The sequence below is a fragment of the Gekko japonicus genome, unplaced genomic scaffold (assembly GCF_001447785.1).
Source record: "Gekko japonicus isolate JY-2015 unplaced genomic scaffold, Gekko_japonicus_V1.1 scaffold1296, whole genome shotgun sequence".
Classification (NCBI taxonomy): Eukaryota; Metazoa; Chordata; class Lepidosauria; order Squamata; family Gekkonidae; genus Gekko; species Gekko japonicus.
In genome coordinates this window covers 193,678-220,172 of record NW_015173166.1, presented here as the reverse complement: position 1 = coordinate 220,172, position 26,495 = coordinate 193,678, and the positions used below count along the sequence as shown (strand labels likewise).

At 44.7% G+C, this 26,495-nt stretch overlaps 2 protein-coding genes across 3 annotated transcripts in view; both read left to right on the top strand.

Moving 5' to 3' along the window:
* SPO11 (SPO11 meiotic protein covalently bound to DSB) overlaps window positions 1–1,934 on the top strand; it is a 113,753-nt gene extending 111,819 nt beyond the window's left edge. Inside the window, exon 13 of the mRNA XM_015422515.1 lies at window positions 1,815–1,934. Within this exon, the coding sequence (XP_015278001.1) occupies window positions 1,815–1,934 (120 nt within the window). The remainder of the gene's footprint in view (window positions 1–1,814) is intronic.
* A 3,046-nt stretch (window positions 1,935–4,980) lies between these two features.
* Window positions 4,981–26,120, top strand: RAE1 (ribonucleic acid export 1). 2 transcript variants are annotated; one of them, XM_015422518.1, is made up of 14 exons: window positions 4,981–5,123; window positions 7,058–7,154; window positions 7,408–7,512; window positions 8,439–8,531; window positions 10,430–10,516; window positions 12,152–12,238; window positions 13,028–13,099; window positions 13,787–13,894; window positions 14,981–15,087; window positions 15,219–15,294; window positions 17,140–17,334; window positions 19,101–19,186; window positions 21,866–21,899; window positions 25,950–26,120. In XM_015422518.1, the coding sequence occupies exons 2-13, from the start codon at window positions 7,065–7,067 to the stop codon at window positions 21,867–21,869; spliced, it is 1,110 nt and encodes a 369-aa protein (XP_015278004.1). In that variant the 5' UTR covers window positions 4,981–5,123; window positions 7,058–7,064; the 3' UTR covers window positions 21,870–21,899; window positions 25,950–26,120. The 2 variants fall into 2 exon arrangements, with proteins under 2 accessions (XP_015278004.1, XP_015278005.1); XM_015422519.1 differs by lacking the exons at window positions 21,866–21,899; window positions 25,950–26,120 and having other exon boundaries at window positions 19,101–20,426.
* The last annotated feature ends 375 nt before the right edge of the window (window positions 26,121–26,495 follow it).

Genomic DNA, 26,495 nt, shown 5'->3' with positions numbered 1-26,495 from the left:
TCCGATAGGCTATTTACAGTAACCGGGCGACCATTGGTCTCCCGGCTGAGAAGCTGGCCCTTTGATTGGGCCGGCTAGGATCCTACGGACCCATTGTCTTTGGACATGAAGCTATTGAAGAGTTGTGCCTGGCCAGCCCGGGCAAGTCCGGGCATGTCAGGCTGAATACATTACAAACAGACAAGACAGATCTTTCTACAAACCTGAGAAAAACTCCCGGTTTGCAGAAAAATCTGAAATCCTTAAAAAACACTACATAGAGGGTTAGGCAAAAAACCCCAAAATAATAAGAAAAAAGTGTCCTCTTCAGTGACCATGGGGGGGGGTTGCTAGGGAACCACAACAATATTGCCAGCGTGCAGGTCTCAGTTTCTGTCAATAAAGAGCAGGCTTTTGAGGGAGGACTCAGTAGGGCCAGGCATGGCAGCAACCACTAGCAGGCTCAGCTGCTCACTACTATGCAACTGCAGCAACTGTATGAAAACCAGTGTGGTGTAGTGGCTAGTTTCGGATTAGGATCTGGAAGACCCAGGTTCGAATCCCCCCTCTGCCATGGAAGTTAACTGTGTGACCTTGGGCCAGTCACACACTTTCAGCCTAACCTACCTCACAAGGTTATTGTGAACATAAAATGGAGGACAGGGGAATAATATAAGGCGCTTTAGATCTCCACTGGGGGGAAAGGCAGAATATAAATGAAGTAAATAAATAATAAACATAGCTGAAGATGGGGGCAAATAAAAGGCAGGTTGGCTGGTGGTTGGGAAGGAGAGAGGTAAGCAGGGAAAGGGGAGAAGATATGGAGGCTCCCAAGGTAAGGGAGAAAGGAGATAATGGGGGAGGGTATCTGGAGGTATTGAGACACCCCCCATGAGCCTTTGTGGGTCCCCCACTTGTAATACCTGAATTGACAGACCATGGTTTGTGAAACTGTAATCAATAAAGAACCAAAACCCGTTATTTAAGCTGGCTTTGCGAAACATGGTTTGGACTAATTGCAATTTTCCGTGTTCTCTGAACGGGTTGCCCATAGTTATTCTAACTGTTCTACGTCCAAAGGTTGCTGTACTATAGAGATGAGAGCAAACTTATGAATGTAGAAGTTAACACATATAAGGGCTAAGAGAATAGCAAATAAATGCAGGCAAATGAGTCTTTGACTTGGGAATGGGATCTTGTGGTTTCCCCATTGCTGGTGCAGCTGCAGACAAAGCACAGCAGCACTGGGGCTTCCATATGGCGGTTTCCCAGCAGGTTCCCTCCCCCAGTCCCCTAGCAATGGGCATCCCACACACACACCTGGGCCCATCAGGGCTTTTGCAGTTCAAAAACAAAATCAGCACTCGGATAGCGTTATATCAACATACCATTATAACTATATCTTAGCAGGTTCTATTTATTCCCAGCTTTTATTTTTTTAAAGTAAGTCTCTAGTAGGAAACCCTATGGTGCAAAGATATGCTATTTTTCTTCTATCTCTGCAAGTGAATGTGCTACAGACTTAATTTTTTTAAAATGAAAGCTGAGAATTTTGAGAACCTGCTACGTCTACAATGGTCTATCGATATAACAATATTCTAGATACCAATCTTTTAAAAAATTAAAAGCCCTCAGTGGCTGGGGGGGATGAAATGGATTGTAGCCAAAGAGTTATGTGGCACCAAGGTAAACTATCTTTTATGATGTGAACCAGTCAGCCTTCAACAAGGCTATATCATATTTTTGCTGTGCTGCAGTGACTCCTCTGGTTTCTTTAAAATTGTGCATCATATATGTTTCAGCTGAAATTTAATTTTCAATGCTTTTCTTTTCAGCTAGATATTATGGCAGTATCTAAAATGAAGGCTGAAATCCAAGCTTTGACTTCTTTTTCATCAGATTACCTATCCAAAGTATATTTGCCAAACAAGCTGCAGTTTGGTGGATGGATATGAATATTTAGACAATCTTTCAAAAGGCAGGTTTCACTCAGAGCTCTTAAAACAGACTTCATAAATATGGCAGTCATTCTGAATGAAACACTATGAAGATATTCAGTTTGGAATTTTGAAAATGTTTTTGAGAATTTCTTCTTGTACATCTTTATAATTTTGTTACCTATGTCTTCATCTGTGTTTGCAGTACTTCAAAGGTGTTTTAAGTTTAACATGTATTGATCACATGTTTTGATCACATGTAATACAAATAAAAACCTTACATTTCTGATTTAAAACTTTGATTAGTTATCACGATCTAAACATGAAGTAAACCTCAGTTACTTGACCTAACATTGAATATCCAATCAATCCAATTTTTAGCAAAGCAAGCTACATTTTAATGCAAAGTCAGAATAACAATACCGTACATTTTAGCCCTTATTTGTCATTATTTATATCATTTACCAGTTACATGCAAAGGAATTTCCAGCTGCCCTGCTCAAAAACAATTTGATTTCTTTCACCTGTAGACCTTTACTTATCATAAAAACCAGGGGTCATTTTGTAGAAAAAGAGCTGGGGGAACTCATTAGCATATGCCACACCCCCTGACATCACCGGAAGTGTGTCATAAGGCCACACACCCCGCCCCCAACTGTCTCGACCGCCGCCGCCAGCCTTGCAGCTCCACTGCCGAGCCCCATGAGGGGCCCGGCGGTGAACCTGCAAGGCCGGTGGGAGTGCAAGGAAGCCCCGCAAAGGCCCTCCCTGGCCCCAGGCAGGCAGGGGTGGGGAGAGGCAGGGAGGAAGCAACTTACCCTCCCTCTTCTCCTGCCTCCTCCTGGCTGAATCAGGGCCGGAAGCGGGGCGGCCGGAAGCAGGGGGCGGGGCTTCGTCATGTGCCCCACCCACCCCGTACCTCACCCGGTTCCCCCGCGTTCCCCCCCGAAATAACCTCTGATGAAAACAATAAATGAAGTAAAATCAAGTTTGTATTTGGTTGGGTGTATGTGTCAAACTCATATGTTATGAGGGGGGTCGGGCCGGGCCATGCGTGCCATAAAATGTAATGCCAGGTACCGGAGATATAAACTTTATAAAGGACACAGGAAAAGCCAATGTAGGCCCCTGCCACACGGGCAGGAAACTGCAGAGGAGAAGTGTGGCTGTTTGCCCCGGGGCAAACTAACATGCAGTAAAGCGATCAGACCTACTGTGGAGGTTCTGTGGAGGTACTGTGGAGGTTCCATGGCAAGGGAGAGGTGCCGATCACAACACACGCCTGCGCGCAATGAAGAAGCGCACGGCGCGGCGAACTGGTTTTCTTTTTTTGTGTACACTACGAATGCGCATGCTCCGTTGGGTGCGTGTGCGCATCCACGGAGACGTGGGGGGAAAAAAACCCTTTTCCGCAAGGGGACATGGGCGGGCGCCGGATACCACCGGAAACGCGATCAGACGCCCGCCCTTGCCCCGCAGTTTCTGGAAACTAGTACCTCCAAGGTACTAGTTTTTTGCTGCGCTTTTTCGGCAGGAAGCCTCAGTTGTGCCACGGAAGCGCTACGCTTCCCAGATGTGCTGGTGAGATCGCGACCGGAAACTCCGCTTGTCTTCTGTATCTCTTGCGTGGCTAATGTTGCGTGTGACCGCAGCCGATATTATTTTTTACTCAAAATACAAACATGTTTAAAATAATAACACTCTTACGGCATTTCCATAGTCTCTCCCTGATGCCCACCCTCCCATCACCCATTACTCATTACCACTGGGACAGTATAGACAGGGACACAATGCACAGCCTCTGTCATCTGGCAGTAAAGGTAAATGACCAGTTGCTTGCAGTCCGGATAAGGCTGGACAGGCCATATGATTGACACCCTGGTCTTTATATGCTTGGATGCAGTTGATCCCTGTACCGTATTAACATTTATAAAGAAAGTGGAAAGGTCCAATGAGTGAGAAACGGGGGAAAGAGACACAAAACCTGCCTCAACAGCTTTTATTAACAGACGCAGGGCAGGGGTAGATGTGGTAGTGACTCTTCTGCTGCTTTTTGCTCCCACAGCAATCATTCTCTGTATCTCTTACATGGTCCTCACAACTTTCTGAGGAAGCGTCTTCGTACCTCAGTGCCAGAGCACATACTTTGCATGCAGAAGGCCACAGCTGCAATCTCTGACAATCCTAGCATTTGCTGTCTGCAGGTGTTGGGGGAGAACCCTTTCACATGAGTCCCCAGAGAACAGCTGCAAGCCGGAATACCGATCACTAAGCTACAGGGACCAATGATCTTACTCAGTTTAAGACCGCTTCATTCATATGTCTTTTGGGCCCAAACTCTTCTCTATAAGCGGTGGTTACTTTTGGCAGGAAAAAGAAAGTCGTATATCCACCACGCCCTCTGCCATCTTGGTGCTGGGGGGGGGGGTCAACAGTGGGAGGGCTTCTAATGTCTTGGCCCCACTGGTGGACCTCCTGATGGCACTGGTATTTCTGGCCACTGTGTGATACAGAGTGTTGGACTGGATGGGCCTTTGGCCTGATCCAACATTGGCGTCTCTTATGTTCTTATTTTTCCTAAACCCGGCGGCGAATAATTACTCTTCTTTATAAAGTTTTACTACAAGATAATAAAAAACCGCCAGCCAACACTTCAGACAATGCTATTTTTCACCAGTCCTCGGAAAGAACAAAAGCACAACGGCGGGCAAAGCCCAAATTTAACTTTAGACCACTGCCTTTATTTAGAATTGCCGCAAGCGGTACATATTTAGGGATGCGCTGCTGTTTGTTCACTGTGGGAAATCAACATTTTCCCCTCTTGCGCGCGCCCGAGCAGCGTAACCCTTAATCACAAGAACAGACTCGCAGCTGGAGCAAATATCTCCTTATCTTCCGCCGACAGGAACGGCGGGAAAAGCCCCCCCCCTTAACCACACCAAGCCTCACGCCTGCCAGCCGGCCACGCCCACCGCCTTGAGCCCCGCCCGCTCTTATGCCACGAGCGGCTGCCGGTGTCTTCCGTGCGTTCCGATCTGCGCATGCGTAGTGGAGCGAGGCCTTGTTCTCCGTTGGTCCTCTCCGGGCTAGGCGGTTTGCGTTGAACGAGGGCTGGACGTCAGAAGGCGGGGAGGGTCTGTCTGCTGTTGCCGCTTCCCGCTTCGCCCGCGGGCCGTTTCCTTCCGTGGCCTCTGAACCGCTTCCTGGGTAAGCAGGGCGACCGAAAGCGCCGCATGCCTTCCTGCCTGAAAGTTCTCCCACCCGGGCTGGCTCTGGCATGCTCTAGCGAGGAAGATGCGTGGTGTGGCGTGGGGGTGGGGGAGAAGGCTGAAATAATCAGTCTGGTGGCACCTTGAAGGCCAAATACATTTTATTCCAGTATGAGTTTCCCTGGACTGGAGCCTGCTTCAGCTATGAGTGGATTTTTTAAATTTCACTATTGCCTCCTGCAAATGTCAGGTCTGCATGTGTGGCCAGGGAGGCAAGTAAACATACATGCTGTAAGTAGGGTTACCAATTCCGAGGTGGCGCCTAGAGTTTTCCAGGAATTTGACCTGATTTTCAGACTACAGAAATCAGGTTCCCTGGAGCAGGGTCATAAACTGTGGTTATAACTGAGCTTCCTTCCCCAGACATCACGCTCAAATCTCCAGGAATTTTCCAAGCTGTGTTCTGTAGCTAGCATGAGAGTGATTCTCCCATCTCCCAATAAGCATGTTGTCTACGAAGAGGAGGAGGAGATTGGATTTACATCCTGCCCTTCACTAGGAGTCTCCAGAGTGGCTTACAATCTCCTTCCCTTCCCCTCCCCATGACAGACACCCTGTGAGGTAGTTGAGGCTGAGAGTTATCTTGAGAACATCTCTTGAAAGAACAGCTCTGAGAGAACTTATGACTGACCTGAGGTCACACCAGCTGCTGCGTGTGGAGGAGTGGGGAATCCAGTCCGGTTCTCACAGTTTAGAGTCTCTTCTTCTAACCACTACACCAAACTGGCTCTGTAAACAGTGGCACTGTATTTTGCATGTGCATAGAGCTTTGGTGCATGCAAACTGATCACCGGATGTGATGGCCATGTATACTGCGAGAAGCACACTCATGTCTGATGTCTTGAAAGGACTTGTAAGTGTTAAACCAGAAGTCCGGTGATACCTTAAAGACTGATGACATTTATTTGAGCATGAGGTCAGCTCTGATTCACAGAAGCTCATACTGGACTAAATGTTAGTCTTTTAAGGTACCACTGGATGTGTGGTTTTAATTTGCTACTGTAAACTAACACAGTTACCTCTCCAAAATGCAGTATTTCCCCTCCCATTACAAGTGTTCACTAGTTTAGTGTAACTAGTGAATGATCTGTGTGTTTTGCTTGACTAGATCTGAATTTTACATAAGTATACTTCAGCTGGTACATCCTGTGTTTTCTGTCCCGTTGTGTTTGGTTTATTTTTCCCTACTCCTAACTGCCCAGTGAGGATCAGTTCATTGCATCTGAAGAACTGGACTTTAGTCCATGAAGGTTCATGCTGGAACACAATTTTGTTTGTCTTTAAGGTGCCTCTAAGGTTCCTGTTTATTTTCATGTTGCGACCGACTAAAAGCACTACTGCTCTGAAGTTTCTAGGAGGCTGGGACCCTAGAGATGTGAACATTTGGGGAAAAGGAGTTTTTGCTTTGTTTCTTTTTTCCTGAGGGCCCCATTTTTTTCAGTAGGGTGAATTTGGGGGAATGCAGAAAAAATCGTATGAAACAGATTTTCCCCTTTTCTGATCTTTGTGAAGTGTGTTAAGGCAGCAAAGGATGCAGCAGTTCGCAGCTCTCTCTTGCTTTAGTCATGGGAGTATTTGCAATTTTGCTTGTAGACCTTTATGGAATTTGAAAGTATTTAACAGTATAAATGTGTCAGTTAATATACCTTTATACACGAGCTGAGGTATAAATGATGCTTTTTACATTGCTAAGGAACAAAATAAGGAAGTCATTATGACATATATCCCCCCCTCCTGTTTTTTCCAAGAAAAATGGGGGGACATGTCTCTTCCCCCACCATGGCTTCAACATTTTTGAAAATTTGACGTCCTGTGTGACCCTTTCCTCAAAAATCAAAGCTTACTTTCTGTGTCTATCTTTGTTGTTCACAGGGCCAATATGAGTTTGTTTGGGTCAACATCAGGGTTTGGAACGGGAGGCACCAGCATGTTTGGCAGCACTGCTACGGATAACCACAATCCAATGAAGGTATTTAGTCATTGCTCACCTGGGAAGAGACCTAATCTCCCCTTTGCAAAGAGTACTGGGCACGAACATTTATATAGTGTCTTCATGTTTAGAAGATAATGTCAAGGAAAACTGTGCCATGCAGGGTGATTTACAGTGGGGTTGGCTTGATTTTCTGCATTTCTTTCTGTTGGAAGTTTTGAACCTCTGTCATTATTGTCAGAATTACAGTTTCAGTAGCTGCGCATATAGAATACTCTGACTTGTGTTCCAGGACATTGAAGTTACTTCTCCTCCTGATGACAGCATTGGTTGCTTGGCTTTCAGTCCACCAACATTGCCGGGTAATTTCCTTATTGCAGGATCGTGGGCAAATGATGTAAGTAACAAATGAAAGCAGGTTATACAATAGCAGGCATGTGATGCAGTCCTCTTACATAGCAAAATTTGTTTGGGGCAAAATGTGGTGACCATTTATTTTAATGATAGCAAAGGCGGCTGCCTCTCACCGCCTCTGTTGGAGGAACTGAATTTGCAACGTTGTATGGACAATTAGAAATGCAGACAGTTTCTAAACTTGCTTTTAATAGTATTGTTACTTGCTACTCTAAAGAACTTATTAAAAATGAGGCAAAACTGTAGACAGGGAGAAAATTTGAGTTGCAAACTAAAGGGACCCTAATTAGAATACTTTTATCCTCAACTTGCAGATTCTAATATAACAGAGTGAAAGGTCACCTACACTAATTTATGTGTTTGTCTGCCGAAATTGTATAAGTAGGGAAACTTCAGAAGAGCAGTCATGTCAGGGAAGAGCCCATGCTTAAACTGGGAAGAAAGACCCTTTTCAGCACTGTAGGACTTTCTTCTGAGTAAGAATGCATGGAGTCAGGCAGCCCATTTACTTATAACACGGTCAAGAATCCTTCAGCATCTTTGAAATACATTTATTGCTGCATGACTTTCATAGGCCTGAGTTTACTTCATGGCAGGCTTCTTTAATTTTGTGTTTTTGGGACACCTGATGCCGTCTTGGCATACTTAAGAACAGTGCTGTGAGAGCCGCCATGGCCCAGTGAATAAGGTTCAGCACTCTAGCTTTTGGGCCACACTGGATCTTAGTGTGAAATTAAAGTTAAAATTCCAGCTAGAGCAGGGATGTATTAAGAGGCCAGCGCTGACTGTTGCCTTTGTGCAAAATGGGAGTCATGAAGGATGTTTTAAAGGCAAATAGTGCAAAAGCTTGTATACATTAAAGTGGTATGTTGGTGATTCAGAATTATTTTTCCCCCCCTTACATTTTAGGTTCGTTGTTGGGAAGTCCAGGACAATGGGCAGACTATTCCAAAAGCACAGCAGATGCACACAGGGCCTGTGTTAGACGTTTGTTGGAGTGACGTATGTCCCTTTATTTTACAAGAAACATATTGTAAACATATTGAATATACTGGGGGAGGAGGGGGCAGGGATTCGAAGCCATTGCCTTAAACTTTGGCTTTCTAGTTGGCATTATGTCTTCCTGTTGTAGTTTTTAAGCACATGTCCATTTAAAGCCAGAAGCAATACTTCACAAGTCAAGAAGGTTAAGCAGCCCTTCTCAATATTGTCACTAGTTTGAGTGTAGATACATTTAGTGGCTAAGTGATAGATTACATATTAATTTATCTAGATTTGAGTCCAGTGGCAGCTTAGAGACAACTAGATTTTTGGGGTATGAGATTTGGAGAGTCGTATGAGATTTTGTCAGCCATATCTGACAAAGGGAGCCTTGACTCTCAAAAGCTTATACCCCCAAAAAAATCTTTTGTCCGTGTGCGTGCACATGCATGGAAGTACTGGCAACTTCTGGTGACCTCTAGTGGGTCTTGGGTGTTTCACATAGCCTGCCTCTGCGTCCTGAGCCCTGGTGTTCCTTGGAGGTCTCCCTTCCAAATACTTGCCAGGGTCGGTCCTGCTTAGCTTCCGAGATCTGAGAAGACTGGGCTTGCCTGGCTACCCAGGTCAGGGCCAATGTTCCCTCTAAGCTGTGGAGTCTTGTGAGCAAAAATTCTACTTTGTGAGCTACTAGCATTAAAGTTGTGAGCAAGCGATTTGGCTACGCATAAATTAGTTTGCTCTGGAGCCAGCCTTCCTGAGCCAAGACAAAAATGTGTGAGCTGGAGGCTAAAAAACTATGAGCTAGCTCACACTAACTCAGCTTAGAGGGAACATTGGTCAGGGCTACCCCAAAGATCTTGTTGGTGAATGAGGTGCTACTGGGCTTGAATCTAGCTGTTCTACTGCAGATTAACATGGCAGCCCTCTGGAACTATATTAGTTTGTCTGTTGTTTGTGCAAAATATGTTTGATGTGTACTTTATGCTGTGAGTGTGTTATGCTATTACAATTGAGCTGGTGTAGTACTGGCTAAGTGCCAAACAAAATGCGCTGGGAGGGGGTTTTTTTCTCCCTCTGCAAACCAGTCGGGGCTGGGGGAACAGGTCTGAAGATTGTTGCCATGGGAAGAGACATTTACAATACACACACACACACACCACGTTTGATCTAAATCATTTCCATAGCTGCTGTCGACCCAGCAAGGAACAACAGTCAAATTCAGTGCCACAAGGTATGGTGACAGTTAGTTTAAATGGCTTTAAAAGGCATTTAGACAAACGGATGGAGGAAAGGTCTATCAATGGCTCTTTGTACTGAGACCGTGTACCACGAACCATGAGGATCAATGTTCCCTCTAAGCTGTGGAGTCTTGTGAGCAAAACTTCTTCTTTGTGAGCCACTGGCATTAAAGTTGTGAGCGAGCGATTTGACTGCTGCATCAGTTAGTTTGCTCTGGAGCCATCCTTCCTGAGCTAAGACAAAAATGTGTGAGCTGGAGGCTAAAAAACTGTGAGCTAGCTCGCACTAACTCAGCTTAGAGGGAACACTGATGAGGATGGTTCCAGAGGGTAGCCATGTTGATCTGCAGTAGAACAGCTAGATTCAAGTCCAGGAGCACCTTAAGAGACCAATAGCTTTAGAGGAATAACCTTTCAGGAGTCAAAGCTCCCTTCGTCTCAGAAGCTTATACCTCCCAAAAAATCTTGTTAGTCCCTAAGGTCCTACTAGACTCAAATATGGCTTTACTGCTAACAGTTACAATGGAGGGCTAGTGTATTCATGCCCTGCTTGTGGTTTCCTGGGGCTCTCTGGTTGGTCACTATGAGAAATGGGAGGCTGGACTAGATGGACCTTTTCACCTGATCCATCAGAGCTGTTCTTACACTTGTTCTGTTTTTGGCTTCCCCCCCCCCCTCCAGGATGGGAGTAAAGTGTTTACAGCCTCTTGTGATAAAACTGCCAAGATGTGGGACCTCAACAGTAACCAGGCAATACAAATTGCACAGGTATGAGTTCCAAGGATAATCAAAGTGCTGTTCAGAGACATCTTCAAAGAATTTTGTAAGGTTTTCTTGTAGTGTCGAGAATTTTAATCTGTTTTCAGCCTCCACACATGTCCTTCCTCTGAAATGAAATGTTTATTTCTGATCTTTGCAACAGTGCTTCTGATAAAATATATTGGTCTTGATAAGTAATATGAAGAAAAGTATGTTCAGCTGTGCCTATATCTTGACCATGTTGTGGCTGTCTTCCTAACACTGTATCTTAGAACCGTTGGTTCTGCTTCCTTTGAGCAAAAGCCGACTTTGTCAGTCTCATGTTGGGTCTTCCTCTTTTTCAGCTGCTTTCGACTTTTCCTAGCATTATTGTCTTTTCCAGTGAGTCTGGTCTTCTCAGAATGTGATCAAAGTACAATATCCTCAGTTCAGTCGTTTTAGCTTCTGTAGAGAGTTCAGGCTTGGTTTGATCTAGAAACCACTTATGTGTCTTTTTGGTAGTCCACGGAATCCGTAAAATTCTCCAACACCACATATCAAATGAATCAGCTTTCTTCTTATAAACCTTCTTCATCTGTTTTTCACATCCATACAGAGTAACAGGGAATACCATAGTATGAATTATCTTGACCTTGGTTTTCAGTGACACTTACCTACACTTAAGGATCTTTTCTACTTCCTTCATTGCTGTCCTTCCAAGTCTCGTCTCCTTTTGGTTGATGATTGACTCAGCTAACAAATACTTTCCCCTTATATTTAACCAAAATCGCCTTTAAATTCTCCTTATAAACTTCATGTCAGAATCCTGCTTAAATCAGTTCTCCACACCACTCACTTCAAAGAAAGTTAAGTTTATTGAGACAGATACCATACTGGACACGAACTTTGTTAGGACTGAAGGTGAAAGCACAAAGATTGCAGATATATTGTGTTCAAGCAAAGGCACTAAAGATCAGGACCCAAGCACCCCACAGCATATGCCCGCCAGAAATAAGTCAAATACCCCACACACACACTAAGCACGTACCCCTCTACAGAAATAAAACAAAACAACAGGTCTCTGTGACACAGTGTCTGATACATCAAAGCATTTAGGAAAATGAAAGCATTTGGTTTTCACACCCCTCTCCCCCTCCCCCTCCTCCCTCTATGGCAGGCGAAATATAAAATGCATACTGAGCCTCACACTTCATTCATTTCAATAACCTTTTAATGGCATAAAATTATAAACTTAGAAATTTACCACAGAGCTACTTGCACAGCAATAGGTTCTTCACATTCAATACCGGAATGAATGTACTTTTAGCCTATAATTACCCCTTCAATACTACTGAAAGAGTTTATCCTTAAAACACAGTGTTGCAGAACTGCATAAGTCAAAAGTGAAAAACAAAGTTTCCCCCCCCTCCAGTCCAAAACCTATAAAAGGTTGGCACTGGTCAAAGAGAGGGTGTTTTTTTTGGGGGGGGGGGTTGCCTTCCCATCTCCCAGTTCTACCAATTCTGTCAGTTTTAGTAATTTCATCAACTGCCAGATTTTCATAATCCAGTCATTTTCATATTTCATATTCAGTCCTTGGGAAGATTTCCAGTGACTACCAATTAAATATGCTAATCACCTTTTAAAACATTTCTTATTGTTCAGCATGAAGCGCCTGTTAAGACTGTCCACTGGATTAAAGCACCAAATTATAGCTGTGTAATGACTGGAAGCTGGGATAAAACACTCAAGGTAAGCTGTGTTATTTGTGTTCCAGGCAAGATTGTAAATATTTTCTGCATCGCATCCAGTGTAGTATAGTGGTTTGAGTGTTGGGCTAGGGCATAGGAGACCAGGGTTCAAATCCCCACTCGCCAAGGAAATCATGGTGGTGTCTTTGGGCCAGTTATTCGCTCTCTGCCTAACCTACCTCATTGGATTGAAGGGGATAAAATAGAGGAGGAGGAGGAGGGGAGAACCAGTGTATGCCATCCTGAGCACCTTGAAGGCAGGGTGAGTCAAAAGGGTGTAATTAATAAATAAAAGGGGGTGGGCTGTTATTTATGACATAGTGGTTAAGGTGGTGAAGTACAACCTGGAAGTCTCCAGTTCAGACCACAGTTCAGCTCTGTGCTTGCTTTAAGCAAGGCACTGGCTACCCATCCTGCCCCTTGCACCTCATTCTGTGGTGTAATGATAATTCTGGTCTCACTTATACAGAGTTCCTGGAATAAGGGGTTTAATATAACTTGTGTATGAAATGTTCTGTGAAAACCATGGTGTAAATACGAAGGCTGAGAATGGCGCTTTTGATAGAATCTGGTGGGTAGTCGTGTTTTTTAGTCTCTCGAGTTTCTTTGAGGTGACATCTGAGTCAAAGTCTACCATGTCCAATACATGGACTTTCAGGAGGTGGTCTGCATTAAGGATACAGAGCCATTCAAAGCCACGTTGACACCGCCACTTACATGGGACTGTTGATACTGGATTCACCGGGGGGGGGGGGAATGTCATGTTTTTAATTTTGTGTTTTGTTTTGAGTTTTGGGATACGCGATCGCCAACTCCAATGATGACGCTGCAGTTGCCCGAGCGGTGTTACTGTGCTGATGTGGTAAATAAACTAGTTTTTATTTATTTATTTATTCATTCATTCATTCATTCATTTATTCATTCATTCATTCAGTTTATACCCCACCCTCCCCGCCGAGGCAGGCTCAGGGCGGCTTACGTAAAATTTATATAAATATACTTAAAACAGTCACAAATAACATCATCATAAAATAACATGACACTTCATTTAAAAACCCTAAAGTGCTGGAACATGTTCTAATAAAGTGCGAGAGCAGAGGTTTCAGGTTCGCAGTACTACAGTCTTGATGGTATTCTCACCAGCTCAATTTGTTCGACTTATTTGTGCGGCGGGCACTGGCTGTAGGTGGTAAGGCACAGGGACACTCCTGGGTGTTTAATGCGGCTCTTTAGTCGGAAGCCTTCAGCTTTAGATTTGCTAGAAAGTGTGCTGTTTTTCCATTAGTACAGCATTTTTTCCTTTGTAATCAGTGTTGCTGTCGTAAGAAGGCTATGTGTCATCCACAACACTGAGCAAGTGAAGGTTGCATAATAATTAGCCTGTAGAGAAGAGGTTTCCCATTTTCTGCGGTGAAACTGTTGTGAATTAAAAGCTTCCTGGAGTTGCCTTTTCAAATCAAATTACCCTTTGCATTGTGTTCTACCAGTTAATTTTTGGTTCAGGTGATTATCGAAAGTGTTCTCTTCACTGGAATTTTCTCCCCCCCAGGTATACCCTATGGCTGTTGTGGCTACTGCAGAGAGAGGTTTGATAGTTTATCAGTTAGAGAATCAGCCTTCAGAATTTAGAAGAATAGACTCTCCGCTTAAACATCAGGTAATATCCGAACTTAAGAATTAGTCTCTTTTGTTTTTGGAAACTGGACCATTGTTGTCGTTTTTTTAAATGGGACAGGGAATTATGGAGGAAGCAATACAAGTTTTGTTAAAACTCAAAATATATTATTGACCTTTTTATGCAATAGAAATATTTTGACCTTTTTATTTGAAATATTTTAATATAATAGGCCACATTCTAAAAGCTGTTTGCACAAATAATTCTGCCAGGAAGCAGAAACAAAATGCAGGAACACATCAGTTGCTGTCTTCCTTTTGACTTGAGAGAATTCAAAGTACTCTTGTGAGAGGGGTCCAAAAAATTGAATGTTTTTGAACACGGTTGGCAGAATTCTTTATTAGAAATCCCAGCTTCAGCCAGGAGGGCGGGATAGAAGTCTAATAAATCAAATCAAAATTCTGTTACTTCACTGTAGCTCATAATTTAATTACCAACTGGTGTAAATCATAACTATCAGTCACATTTTCCCCCACTAAAATTCTCTGGTTCTTGTAGTTGCAAATACTGTTATAAAAGATGTACTCCTACAATAATGTCTTTCCACCTGGTCAGTGTTCCCTCTAAGCTGTGTGTGTGAGCGGCCGCTCATTAACACAGGAAGCCCCACTCAGCAGCAGTCTGGAGCCGCACAGGGTCTTGCACTGGCCATTGTCCATTTTAAGATTACGGCAGTTATATTCTGCTCAGGATGGGAACTGCTCCGCTCAGTAGGGAGGAAAAAATTAGAGGGAACATTGCACCTGGTCCTTTTAAGCGACTACTGAATGCTCATACTGTCCATTGAGACACACATTTCATTTGTTTTTCTCCCCCTTCAGTATCCAGGTAGCAGTATACTTTCCAAGAAACCAAGTGTAAATGATTATCAAATTTTAGGCTCTGACATCCACACCCACCCCACACCCTTTGCTATAAGTTAATCTAAAAGCATTAAACACGTGTGGCTCTCATAATCAGCAAATGTTCTCTGGGGCCTTAATTCAGTATTTTTCATACTGTGCTGTGCTTGTAGCAAATGGGGAGACTTCTGCACTGACCTGTCTAAAATGCAGTCTTTTCATCTAGCATCGCTGTGTGGCGGTTTTTAAAGACAAAGTGAACAAACCAACTGGGTTTGCCCTTGGAAGCATCGAAGGAAGAGTAGCCATTCATTACATTAACCCACCAAATCCGTAAGTGTCTTGAAACTCGTTGTGAGCTGCTTGCTTTTGTCTTGCAGTAAATGTGGACTTTGACTTGCAAAAATACTTAATGCTGTAGTGTTGTGCAATATGGAACTTTAAAGGTTGCATGCTTTTTTCAGTGCCAAAGACAACTTCACATTCAAATGTCACCGTTCCAATGGCACAAACACATCTGCACCTCAGGATATTTATGCCGTAAGTATCTTCTAGTGCTGGCAATTGTGTGCACGGATTAGTGAAGAAAACTGTTACCTGTAATTGAAATGTGGGCTGCGGAGGAGACCCAGGATATTTTTGAATACAAAATGTGGCCATTTCCATGCTGTTGAAAGAGAACTCTCCATATAAATAGTCACTTCCCCAAGTTTCTTCTTTATGATTAGCCTGTTTTAATCAATGGGACCTGTTGAGCTTTGCAGATACAACTCAGCTTGTATCTCAGTTCTGTGGGACTCAGTTGGCTTCTAGAACACTGTTGGTGGTAAATAGTGTTCTCAGGTCCCAGCTGACTTATGATGACCCCGTGGAGTTTTCAAGGCAAGAGACGCTCAGAGGTGATTTGCCATTGCCTGCCTTTGCATCATGACCCTGGTATTCCTTGGAGGTATCCCATCCATATACATAGATAAATGGGTACCTGCCCTAGGTGGCAGGGGGCACCCACCTCCTGGTTCCGTGCCAGGAGTGTTGGCAGCAGCAACGGAGGTGAAGACGGCAGTGGCGAAAACAACAATGGCGGCTGAATCCCGGACGACCAGACCTGACGGAAGGCGGAGCAAACGCAAGGACGCGAGACGCAGGCGAAGCAGACGCAGGGACGGCGCAGCACGGCTGGAACCGGAAGGACGTGAGCCGGAAGCTGCAGCCGGAAGAACGTTTGCGCGCAAAAACACCAGCCTCCGGGAGAAGGTCGCCGGGCAGCCAGAAAGAGGCCTGGAAGAACAACAATAACATTCGGAGCCCGCCGGGAGAAGGGAAGAAGCGCTGCCAACAGGGTGTCGATAGGGAAGTCCCTCCCCTTGTGAAATGTGGCCCTAGGTAGGTTCAATCACTACTGTATAGTAGTAAGTATGTAAACCACTCTGAGACCCATTAGGGGTTATGAGCGGTATAGAAGTCGCATGTGTAAATAAAAAAAAAAAATAAATACTAGTCAGGGCCAACCCCACTTAGCTTCCAAGATCCGAAGAGATCGGGCTAGCCTGGAACACTGTCCTTAGAACATTGTTGGCCGTGTCTAAAACTCACTGGGAGTGCTGGAGCAGATCTCGCTCTTCCCAGAGTGCATTCTGAGAGCTTGTCTCTACTTTGTACTGGAGAACGAGTGACTTCCAAGCAGTCCCGTGGAGAAAAATGAGCAACACTGCAATGGGGTATGGTATTGTGTGGCTACAACATGCCCACTACCACGGGCCTGTGTGCCCCAGCCCACCACCCCTAGCCCCATGCCCACAGCAGAGGCAGAACAGAAGGGAGAGCCAAGAGCGTGGGACAGAGAGAGGCTGTCTGTTTTTGACGGGCTCCTCCCCTTGCTGAAAAGGAACCAGGTTTAGGACGAGAAAGGGACTTCTGGCAGGGGGTGGGGAGCAACCATTCCTTTCCCTGGGGTTTGAGGCCATGACTGGCTTGGTAGAGCCACCCTGGAAGAACAGGCCTAACCCCCATATTTGTGCTCTGCCTGTGCCAGTGGCCTCAGTCATGGAGTGCCGAAGAGGGGCAAGAGCAGCAGCTCTCCCTGCCCCCCCCCTTCTCCTTTGTGACCGTTTCAATTGCAGAGCTAGTGGTGGTGTGTCGGCCCAGGCCTACTTTTTTACAGGAGAACTAAGGTGTTTTGGGGGAGGAAGGACTGCAGTCCTCCATCCCAGGGTGGTTGCTTTTTCTGCCAGCTCTCCTGCTTGTCAGTTTTGACAGAGCCCAACCTTAATTTAGCTCCTCCTTAAACGGTTAGAAACGTACAAACGTTTACATGCATTGTGTATGGTAACTGTGTATGCATCGTGCCACTGCTTGTTTAATGGGAAAATTTGTGTTCCTTTAAAGGTAAATGAAATTGCTTTTCATCCCGTCCACGGCACTCTTGCGACTGTAGGGTCTGACGGCAGATTCAGCTTTTGGGATAAAGATGCCCGGACCAAGCTGAAAACGTCAGAGCAGCTGGACCAGGCGATATCTGCCTGTTGCTTCAACCATAATGGCAACATTTTTGCATACGCTTCCAGTTATGACTGGTCAAAGGTGAGCTAGCGATGGCTAAAACATAATGAGCAGCTTTGGAGAGATTCAGCAGCACCAGTGGACTGAAGGGCCCACTAGGAGAAAGGAAGCTCCCAGTGCTGCAGCAGTGTGTCATGACACAAACTTACCACATGGTCTTATTCAGTTTTGAAATAAGCAAGCTTCCTTGGAATTCCTTATTGGAATAGAACTGGGAACATCTGCAGAGTGCAGTGAATTCAATAATGTTCCAAAGGGGGGGGGGGAAATAAAATTTTGAGGGAGGAGGTTAAATATTTTCTCTTTTAGAGTGAGCAAGATGCATTTTAGCACTGTGGCTGTTTGTACATGGATGTTTTTGCTCTCCCTTGACTTCCTTACAGCAGTGCCCTTTTGGGGAACACCCATATGACGTTGCTTATATATTTGTCTACTTTGCTGCAGTTTTCCTAACCTGGTTTGGTACAGTCCTTTTGGGGAGATTGCATTCGGGGCAGCCTTGGATGCGCGGACTCTAATCTGGGAGAACTGGGTTTGATTCCCCACTCCTCCACTTGCACCTGCTGGATGACCTTGGGCAAGCCATAGTTCTAGCACAGCTATTCTCAAAAAAGAGCAGTTTCTGTCAGAGCTCTCTCAGCCCCACCTACCTAGCAAGGGTGTCTGTTGTGGGGAGGGGAGGGGAAAGAAGTTTGTAAGCCGCTCTGAGGCACTTTTGGGTAGTGAAGGGTGGGGTATAAATCCAATCTCTTCTTCTTCTCCCCCCCCCCCCAAAAAAAACAAACAAGTCTCCTGTCCTTTTTATTGCAGAGTTTAAAGGGGCGGGGAATGCAGGCTGCACCTTTCCCCATAACTCCTGAACAAAAAGGACTAGAGGCTTCTCTTTAAAAACAATGGAAATGAGGACTTGCAGATTATGGCAATAGATCATTATAGTATATCAATGCCTGTTTCTTAGAGTCCTCTGATGGGGGGGGGGAGGTGGCCGTGGGGCGCAAGAAAAGCAAGTGCAGGAGAGACCGCAGCATGAATGCCCCGTTGCCACTGTGAATGTCTGCACTCACAGCCGTGAGAATGACACAGAGGATTGTCTCTGTGGTGGAAGCAACCAAGGCTTTATAAAATAGGTATAGAAGAGTGATTGAAAGGCAGCGTAAGTATCACAGCCTCCTGTAGTGATACTCATAGCTGTGAATATGGGTAGGACTGCTCACTGAGCATTATTTCTAAGATTTTCAGTGTTCATTTTAACTCTTCTAAAATCTTAAATAGATGGCACTTACCCCTGGTTAGGTTGCATTGCATAGACCTATCGGTCAAAAATGTTGGGAAAACTGTGGCCAAGTTGGCGATTTCTTGCACTGTTGGTGGCAGTGCCCACTGATCAAAGAGTTTTGGCAAATAATACTGACACAAATCTTTCAAATCACCAGACATGACTTAGCTGCTTTGCCAGGAGCAGTTCTGTTAGGCAGTTGGTCAGATTAATTTTAATTTTAATTCTGTTAGCTATCACCAGAGAGAAAACAGGACCCTACCTTACAAATGTGGCCAAACAAAGTTTGGGAGCATTTCATTTATGGCAGAATTATGAGTCAGTCTGTAATTCCTTATTTAGAAAATTACCAAAAAAAGCTTTTCAGGCGACTTGGTGTCCTGTAGTGGAATATTTAGCAAGAAATGAAATTGTTCCAAGAAACTCAGAGAATTAGACGATTCATAAATGTAACTTATAAATAAATAAAATTTGCAAAACTGAACCTGTTCCCCTGGGACTACCTTTGCAGGGACACGAATTCTATAACCCGCAGAAGAAGAACTATATCTTTCTGCGCAACGCTGCTGAAGAGCTAAAACCCAGAAACAAGAAGTAGTGAGTATCATTCATTCAGAGCGTCTGTTTCAGCACTGCCTTTTTGCCGTGTGCCGCTGTCGGGTCTTCTGGTCGCCTGTTTTGAATCGGCAACTTGCTGCTCCACAGGGACTCTGTAACTAATAACCAAGCACATTCTCACAGGCTGGGAAACTATCTTTTGAGTGACTTTGTTTTACGCTGCACCAGGGCTGCCAGGCACAGGCGTGAAGATCCATTGGTTTCTTTAACCGTTCCGGTAGCCCCGCATTGGACTGAGAAGCACCGCTTGTATCCTGAGTAACTGCTCGACAATAAAAGTATATTTTACAAATACTTCGGGGGAGAAACATGCGTTGCCGGCAAACTTATTTTTTCCCCCTTGCTTGAGAGCTCCACCGGGGATGGGGAAATCACCCAAAGGGGCCTTTTTTTGTTTGTTGTTTCACAGAAATAGAAGTTTTATTTTTACCTACAGGTCACCTAGATGAAAACGTGCGCGTAACATTTGTTGCGTCTTTTGTATTTTGCGTAGCGTTTTCACTCTCATGAGTGTGCTGGGGCAAAGATCCCAGGTAGAGAGAGACCAAGTAGGCATTTATAACGATGCGTTCCAATACTTCAGTTCTGATTTTTCACAGTTGCATCCCCTTTAACATAGAATGCCAGGGGATGTTAATTTTGAGATGTGGGTGAACCACTAGGCGCTCAGGGCATTCTTTCCAGCCCTGTCTCGACAGCGGTAATGTCCTTAGAACTGTTCCATGATTCCAGCCTAGAGGCCTCGGTGTCAATGTAGACAGGTCTTCTGAGTCTGCTGTTCATTTCCTCAGGTCCTGCCATATGGGCCCCTGAGCATGCACTGCAAAAGCTCCTGTCTGTGCTTGTGGTATCGAGTAAGAGGAAGCTATGGCTTCAAGAATGATTTGTGTGAATGTGCCACATAATGCAACTACTGTGGTGATCTCTTTCATGCCCTGCAGGGCTGCACATGCAGCTATTTTCAGAGGTCTTCCACATAGGAAGAGCCTCCCCCCATGCCAGTTTCAGTATCTTAAGACAAGCAAGCGTCATCAGACGACCTGTGTGGAAGAAATTGTGTGGAGGCTTCTGTAAAGGTTCTGTAGGCCAGGTTTGTTGTCCTTAGAAATGCCAAAAGATTGTCTTTAAAAAAAAAAAGTAAGCCGGGTGCCTATTTGTGTTCATAAGGAGTGGAGGGGGTAATGAGGAGAACTGGAACTTGTATACCGAGATGCTTCTCGCTGTCCAAAATCTCTGTAAAACCTATACATTGTACGAATTGCTACAAATGACATTAGACTGTTTATTAAATGCGTTTGCATGTAAAAAGTTGTCAATGTGCTTGGTAAGCTGAAAGAAATGCATTGGGGTCGGGAAATGGAGGCAGCTAAAACACTGAATTATTCATCAGTTGAATTTCAGCCAATCATTTGTATGTGAATGAAGTTATTCAGCTTAGCAGTATCTTTTACATAATGCAAAGTGTTCATTCCGGGCTGTAAGTTGGGCAACTTCACTGTCATAGCCAGGTAACCATGTTATATGCTCAAGAGCACGTGTGTTTATACTCCGCTCCCATTAGTAGATAATGGAATGAGACAATGCAGCAGAATCCAACAAAAATGATCTTTAGAAAACCTTCAAAATGGGGATCTCCCCACAGCATGTGCAAATTGCACTTTCATATGCCGGGTTCCACATGGACTGTTGTTGTAAAGGGTTCTTTGATGTAGTGGTTTGGTATAGTGGCTAGGAGCGTGGACTCTAATCTGGGAGAACCGGGCTTGATTCCCCACTCCTCCACATGCAGCTGCTGGATGACCTTGGGCAAGCCATAGTTCTGTCAGAGCTGTCCTTGAAAGGGTAGTTCTCTCAAAGCTTTCTCAGCCCCACCTACCTCACAGGGTATCTGTTGTGGGGAGGGGAAGAGAAAGGAGATTGTAAGCGACTCTGAAACTCCAAGTGAAGGGAGTCTCTTCTTCTTCAACCCTTTCACTCACCTTTCATGTTCAGTGTTAATGTGCCAGTGTAGCATCCTTCTGGGCCCATAGATCACTGATACACAAATGCTGCATATGAGGAGACTAATGGTTGGGTAAAACTCTTCAAACAAGATGCTGAGCCATGTGGAATGCTGCTGAGCCATGTGGAATGCTATATGCCCATGTTATTTGTATGCTCCACATCTCTAAACTAATCCGAAGCTATGCAGGTTTCTGCCTTATTTTGGAGCTGGAAGATGCTCACATTACCTGTGCATACACCACATTGCTGACGGTTCTGGGACAAATTGTGTCACAAAGGTCTGAGACTAATTTGACCTTTATTAGCTAATTCTGTCTGACTTTTGCCAGGCATTTACCAACACATCTTGCACACTCTCCAGGGTAATTAGTGTCAGATGGACTTGGTGGGGAGGCTGCTGTCACTTTGAGGCTGGAAGCCGCTCCTTCCGAGTACAGCCACCGACGCGTGTGGCCTTGTAAACCAGATGGCATCGGCCTTCTCAGCCGGGCAGGCAGATGTGGAATTACAGGTTTCAGATCCAAGTTGAATTCTGTGACAAATCCGTCCAATCTGCTCCCCAAGGCAAGGCTGCTTCTGTGTTGGGGCTGTTGCTGAGCTTTGCAGACCCATGTTTCTGTTCTGATTATAAAACAGCATTTTTCATTTTTGCAGTTAATTCTCACAGCGATCAGTCACAGTCTAGCAGGTAAAGAGAGTGTGTGTGTGTGTGTGTGTGTGTGTGTGTGTGTGTGACCCATGCAAAGCAAATAATTTCTTGGCTTTAATAGAGCTGTTGCCTGCTTGTCTGTGTAGCAAACTTGACCAGGTATGTATTTCCCTTTTTAGCGAGTGGTGTTACATTTACATATAATGCATAGTGAAACCCATAAGCGATGCCTTGCTAACCGTTCTGGGGACATACTGTAATGCAAAAGTTCGGGGGTAGTAAAATTGACCTTCCCTTGTGCTTTCTGCAAGATATCTTAACAGTGTATGATTTGAGTTCAGTAGCACCTCAGAGACCAACATAAACATATGGAGCATCATAACATATGGTCCAGCTGTGGCTATTAGCCACAAAGTATAGAGGGAGCACTGTGTCTGGGACAGTGATGCTCTGTATTCTTGGTGCTTGGGGGGGGCAACAGTGGGAGGGCTTCTGGAGTTCTAGCCCTGCTGGTGGACCTCCTGATGGCACCTGGGTTTTGGCCACTGTGTGACACAAAGTGTTGGACTGGATGGGCCATTGGCCTGATCCAACATGGCTTCTCTTATGTTCTTAACAAGCTCCAAAGAGAGCTTTGACTCTCAAAGGCTTGTACCCAGAAAATCTTGTTGGTTTCTAAGGTGCTACTGGGCTCGAACCTAGCTCTTCTACTGCAAACCAACACAGCTGCTCTCTGAAGCGTAACGTCTGTTTCTGATGCACTCTTCAGAGTGTTATTTAATGGCTTAGACATCCTTGGTGAGGGAGGCTGCCGTATCATTCAGGTGCCCGCAAACGTCATTCATTCGTATATCCATGCATAGCAAGATCTTGCTTTTCCTTTGTACATTGGTTCTTTAACCAGCCCCATGACTAAGTCTTCCAAAGCTACCTTGTGAATCTGTAGCGAAGGTGACACTTGGCCCAGCTTGTATTTTGCTTCTAAATATGGTTTTCATTTTATCTCCTCGCTGTTGACATGCAAGAACAGTGAACAGAACAGTGAACAGAAAATTCAGTACCCATAGTTTTGTAGGAGTGTGGGCTAGTAGCTAATATCCGAAAAGCAGGTTAAGGGGCTTGCTCAGATTTACATACAAATCACAGTTACATATGATATCAAACCTTTTGTGTATAATGTTTTCAGGGGGGTAATCTTATATTCAGGGTAGTTGTACATTCATGGTGTTCTTTGTTTTGGCAAATGCAGTAGCTACTTGTGTGCTCCAAGCATCAGAAGAAATTTGAGACTGCAAAATGTTCAGTAGTTAGAGAACTGAGCAAACTGTAGGATTTGGTTAGCTGGTGTGCGTAAAATGGAAGTCCTGATAATGTGAGGTATGGCACAGCATCCAGGGCTGGAGCTTGGCTTACCAATTTTTTTGCTGCATTAGCAGTTCTGTCACTAACCCTGTATGTGCCCTGTGGTTAGCACTTCATCTCAGCAGACACACTTACTTGTTCTTCACTCTTCGCCTAATAAAATATCTTATAATTTGATTCCAGTATATGGATTCAACCTTGAGATAATATATATAGAATTTACTGTTTGTGATGTGCCTCTGACCATCGTAATACAAAGACTCTCTTTAAAAAAAGAGAAATCCTATTATAGGCTTGGATGCTATGACAAATCACTGAGAATTTTATTTGCCTTGATTGTCATTTTGCCTGGATGTTTCACATGCAGTTTTTTACAAGCTTTCCCCTTCTTCGTATGATTTCTGGGATTTTCCCTTCACATGCCTCGATAATACCTTCATTTAAGGCACTGACTTTTATTCTTCTACCTTTGGGTAACCCTTTCCACAATTACTAGTCAGCACCTTGAACATTCGTATTGGATTCTAGAATGTGTTGTAGCAGCCCATTCTGTTCATGTAGACCACTGGCCAGGCCTGTGGGGATTTCACCATTGTTCTATATCAACAGAGGATGCGCACCAAAATTCTCTTGCAGTTCAACATAAAGGGCAGCAGTGGCAGGCAAACAATTTTCCCCAGGAACTTTTCCTCCATTATGGACCTCTGAGTGGCTGTTAATGAAAAACTTCCAGGGAGCAAAGGAGCCCAGCTCTATGAAAATTGACAAAAAAACAAGGAGGCGTCAGAATTCAAGCACACCTGTGGTCATCTTTTCCACCCACTACTTGGTGAACTGAACACAGAAGAGTGGAGTCCAAACATTTGTGGCTGCCTGATAATGCATTTTCTGTGCCTTTTTGCTGCAGTGTGATCCATGTTCTAAAACTCCTGCCGGTATAGCTGCTCTATCATGTACCTTGAAGAAAAACCAACTATATGCAGCAATGCATACGATCCCATGCAAAATCTCCAAACAGTGTCAGCCCTCTACAGGGAAGGGGGCAGAAAGGGAGAAAATGGAGTAAACCCAGAAGCCCCAACATGGTGCTCACGGGTGCCGTAGAACCTTCTGACCCCTTTCCTGGCATCTGCTGTATGTTTATATAAAGTGGGCAGGGCCAGTGGAGCTTTTGCCCAGCAAGGCTTTTTATTGGCCAGTGGAGGTTTGATAGGCCATGCATGTTTTTTTAAATGTTGCTTTAGCAGCAGCTGCCACCATAGCACAAGGAGTTTTTCTATGACTCGTCGTAAGCTGCGGCAGCCATTGTAGGGCTAACTCTAACCCTTTGTGCAGCCATTTTGTGGCTGCATCCACCACACTGTTGGAATTCTCAAGGTGCCCACAGGCTCAGAAAGGTCAGGGGTCCCTCGAGTAAGTGGAGTTGGAGCAGACAAAGCAATTTGAAACAGCGCATGTGAGTGACCCCACTACAATAGCTCCAGGGAATGGCGGGGGGGGGGACCCAATCCAGTTCAATAAAATTGCTTAGACTGGAAGCATTGGGGGCTGTTCTGGCTGTGATCTCAAGTCAAGGCAGGCTGGCTTGCACTGCTTTCTTCCAAACAGCAGGCTCGCTGCTTATTTGGCCTGTGGTAAGATTAATGCTTACGCCTTATGGCATCCCCTTATACATCTGCTTACCACTAGTTGAGCAAGGTTGAATGAATTAACCTTTCAGGCTGTTCCACATTCCTGAGAGCCTTGCCGGACTGAAGTTTTTGAGCTTTAGGAATAACTAGTCACGGGTTACGATCTCCTGATGCTGCAAGCACCTGCAGCTTGCAAGTTAGTCTGTTTTGTGAAGGATGTAATTGAGATTGTACTTTAAGATTGCATATGGCTCACTTAAGTGTTGAGATATTTATATAAAGATTTTTTAAATTTATATTCCACCCTTCCTGCGAACAGGCTGAGCGTGGCTTACAGCTATAAATAATACAATTCTAAATAACTAGGAATAAGGCCTGTTGTGGAAATAAATACAGTGAGCTCTAGAAAGAGGCCCTGGACGGGTTCCCTGGCCTTGGGCACTCAGCGCCAATTTGCTGTGGCAACCCCAGCATGGTATAATGACACAGAGTTTACTGTTTTCTCCAGGGGAACTGGTCTCTGCCATCTGAAGAGCAGTTGTAACTCTGAGTGATTCCCCAGCCCTCCCCTGGAGATTGGCAACAGTGGTTCTCGAGGAAATGGCTGGTTTGGAGGGCAGAGTCTATGGCATTGTGCCTGTCTTGGAGGTAGCAACTCTGTCTCCTTCCCAGCCAGCCATCAACATAGTTATCTACCCCTCTGACTTCAGCTTTCTATCTCCCCACCACGCCTGGAGACTCTACCTAGGAAAAGTAGTCTTTCTCCTCCTCAGTGGTGAGGAGAAGCAACCTCAGCAGGATATAATGACACAGAGCCCACCATTTTCCCCAGGGGAGCTGATCTCTGCCATCTGAAAAGCAGTTGTAATGCTGAGTGATCTCCAGCCCTCACCTGGAGATTGGCAACAATGGTTCCCCAGGAGAAAATGGCTGGTTTGGAGGGTGGAGTCTATGGCATTGTACCTGTTGATGGAACATATAATTTCATATGAGCTAATGGAGTCAGAATATCTCCCCCGGTCCTTTAGGGGTACCACCACCTAACCTGCTTCCTGAAATACAATCACTCCTCTTTTGTTCCTTTTTTATTTTTAAGGTGCCACAGGAAACTTATTGAGGAAGATATCTCTGCCAGGAACTCTGTTAACCTTGATTGCCTGTTGAGCTTTCATTTTTTTTAATGGTGTAACAGAAGTGCTCAGATCATCTACTTCTCCCTACCCCCACACCCTTTATTTATTATTCTGTCTTTCCTTAAAGTTTTCTTCCAGTGACTTACAGCGTATATCTTTATTTAAGGGTGCTTAGGGCTGCTCAGCACTAATACCGTAGTTGAGCTTTGAATTGAATGGTGGGAAATTTCACCATGGAAGTTAAGTGCAACATAAAGCATTTTTTTTCTGAATCCCTTTAAGAATAGGTGTAAAACTGCTAATTCATGGGAGAGGCTGTTGCTCAGCGTTTCGTTCGCTGAAGTCCCCAAGTTCAGTTCTCGGCTTCTCCAATTATAAGGATCAGGTTGAAGGTGATGGGAAAGACCTCATCTTGAGACCCTTGCAGAGCTGCTGCCAGTCCGAAAAAAGAGTACTGACCTCGATGTACCAAAAGGTCTGACTCTGTATAAGGCAGCTTTTCCTTCTCC

Coding starts and splice junctions, on each gene's coding strand:
- RAE1 (XM_015422518.1), top strand. CDS start 7,065: ATGAGTTTGTTTGGGTCAACATCAGGGTTTGGAACGGGAGGCACCAGC. Junction 10,517..12,151: donor AGGCAATACAAATTGCACAG/GTATGAGTTCCA, acceptor CTTATTGTTCAG/CATGAAGCGCCTGTTAAGAC. Junction 15,295..17,139: donor CACCTCAGGATATTTATGCC/GTAAGTATCTTC, acceptor GTTCCTTTAAAG/GTAAATGAAATTGCTTTTCA.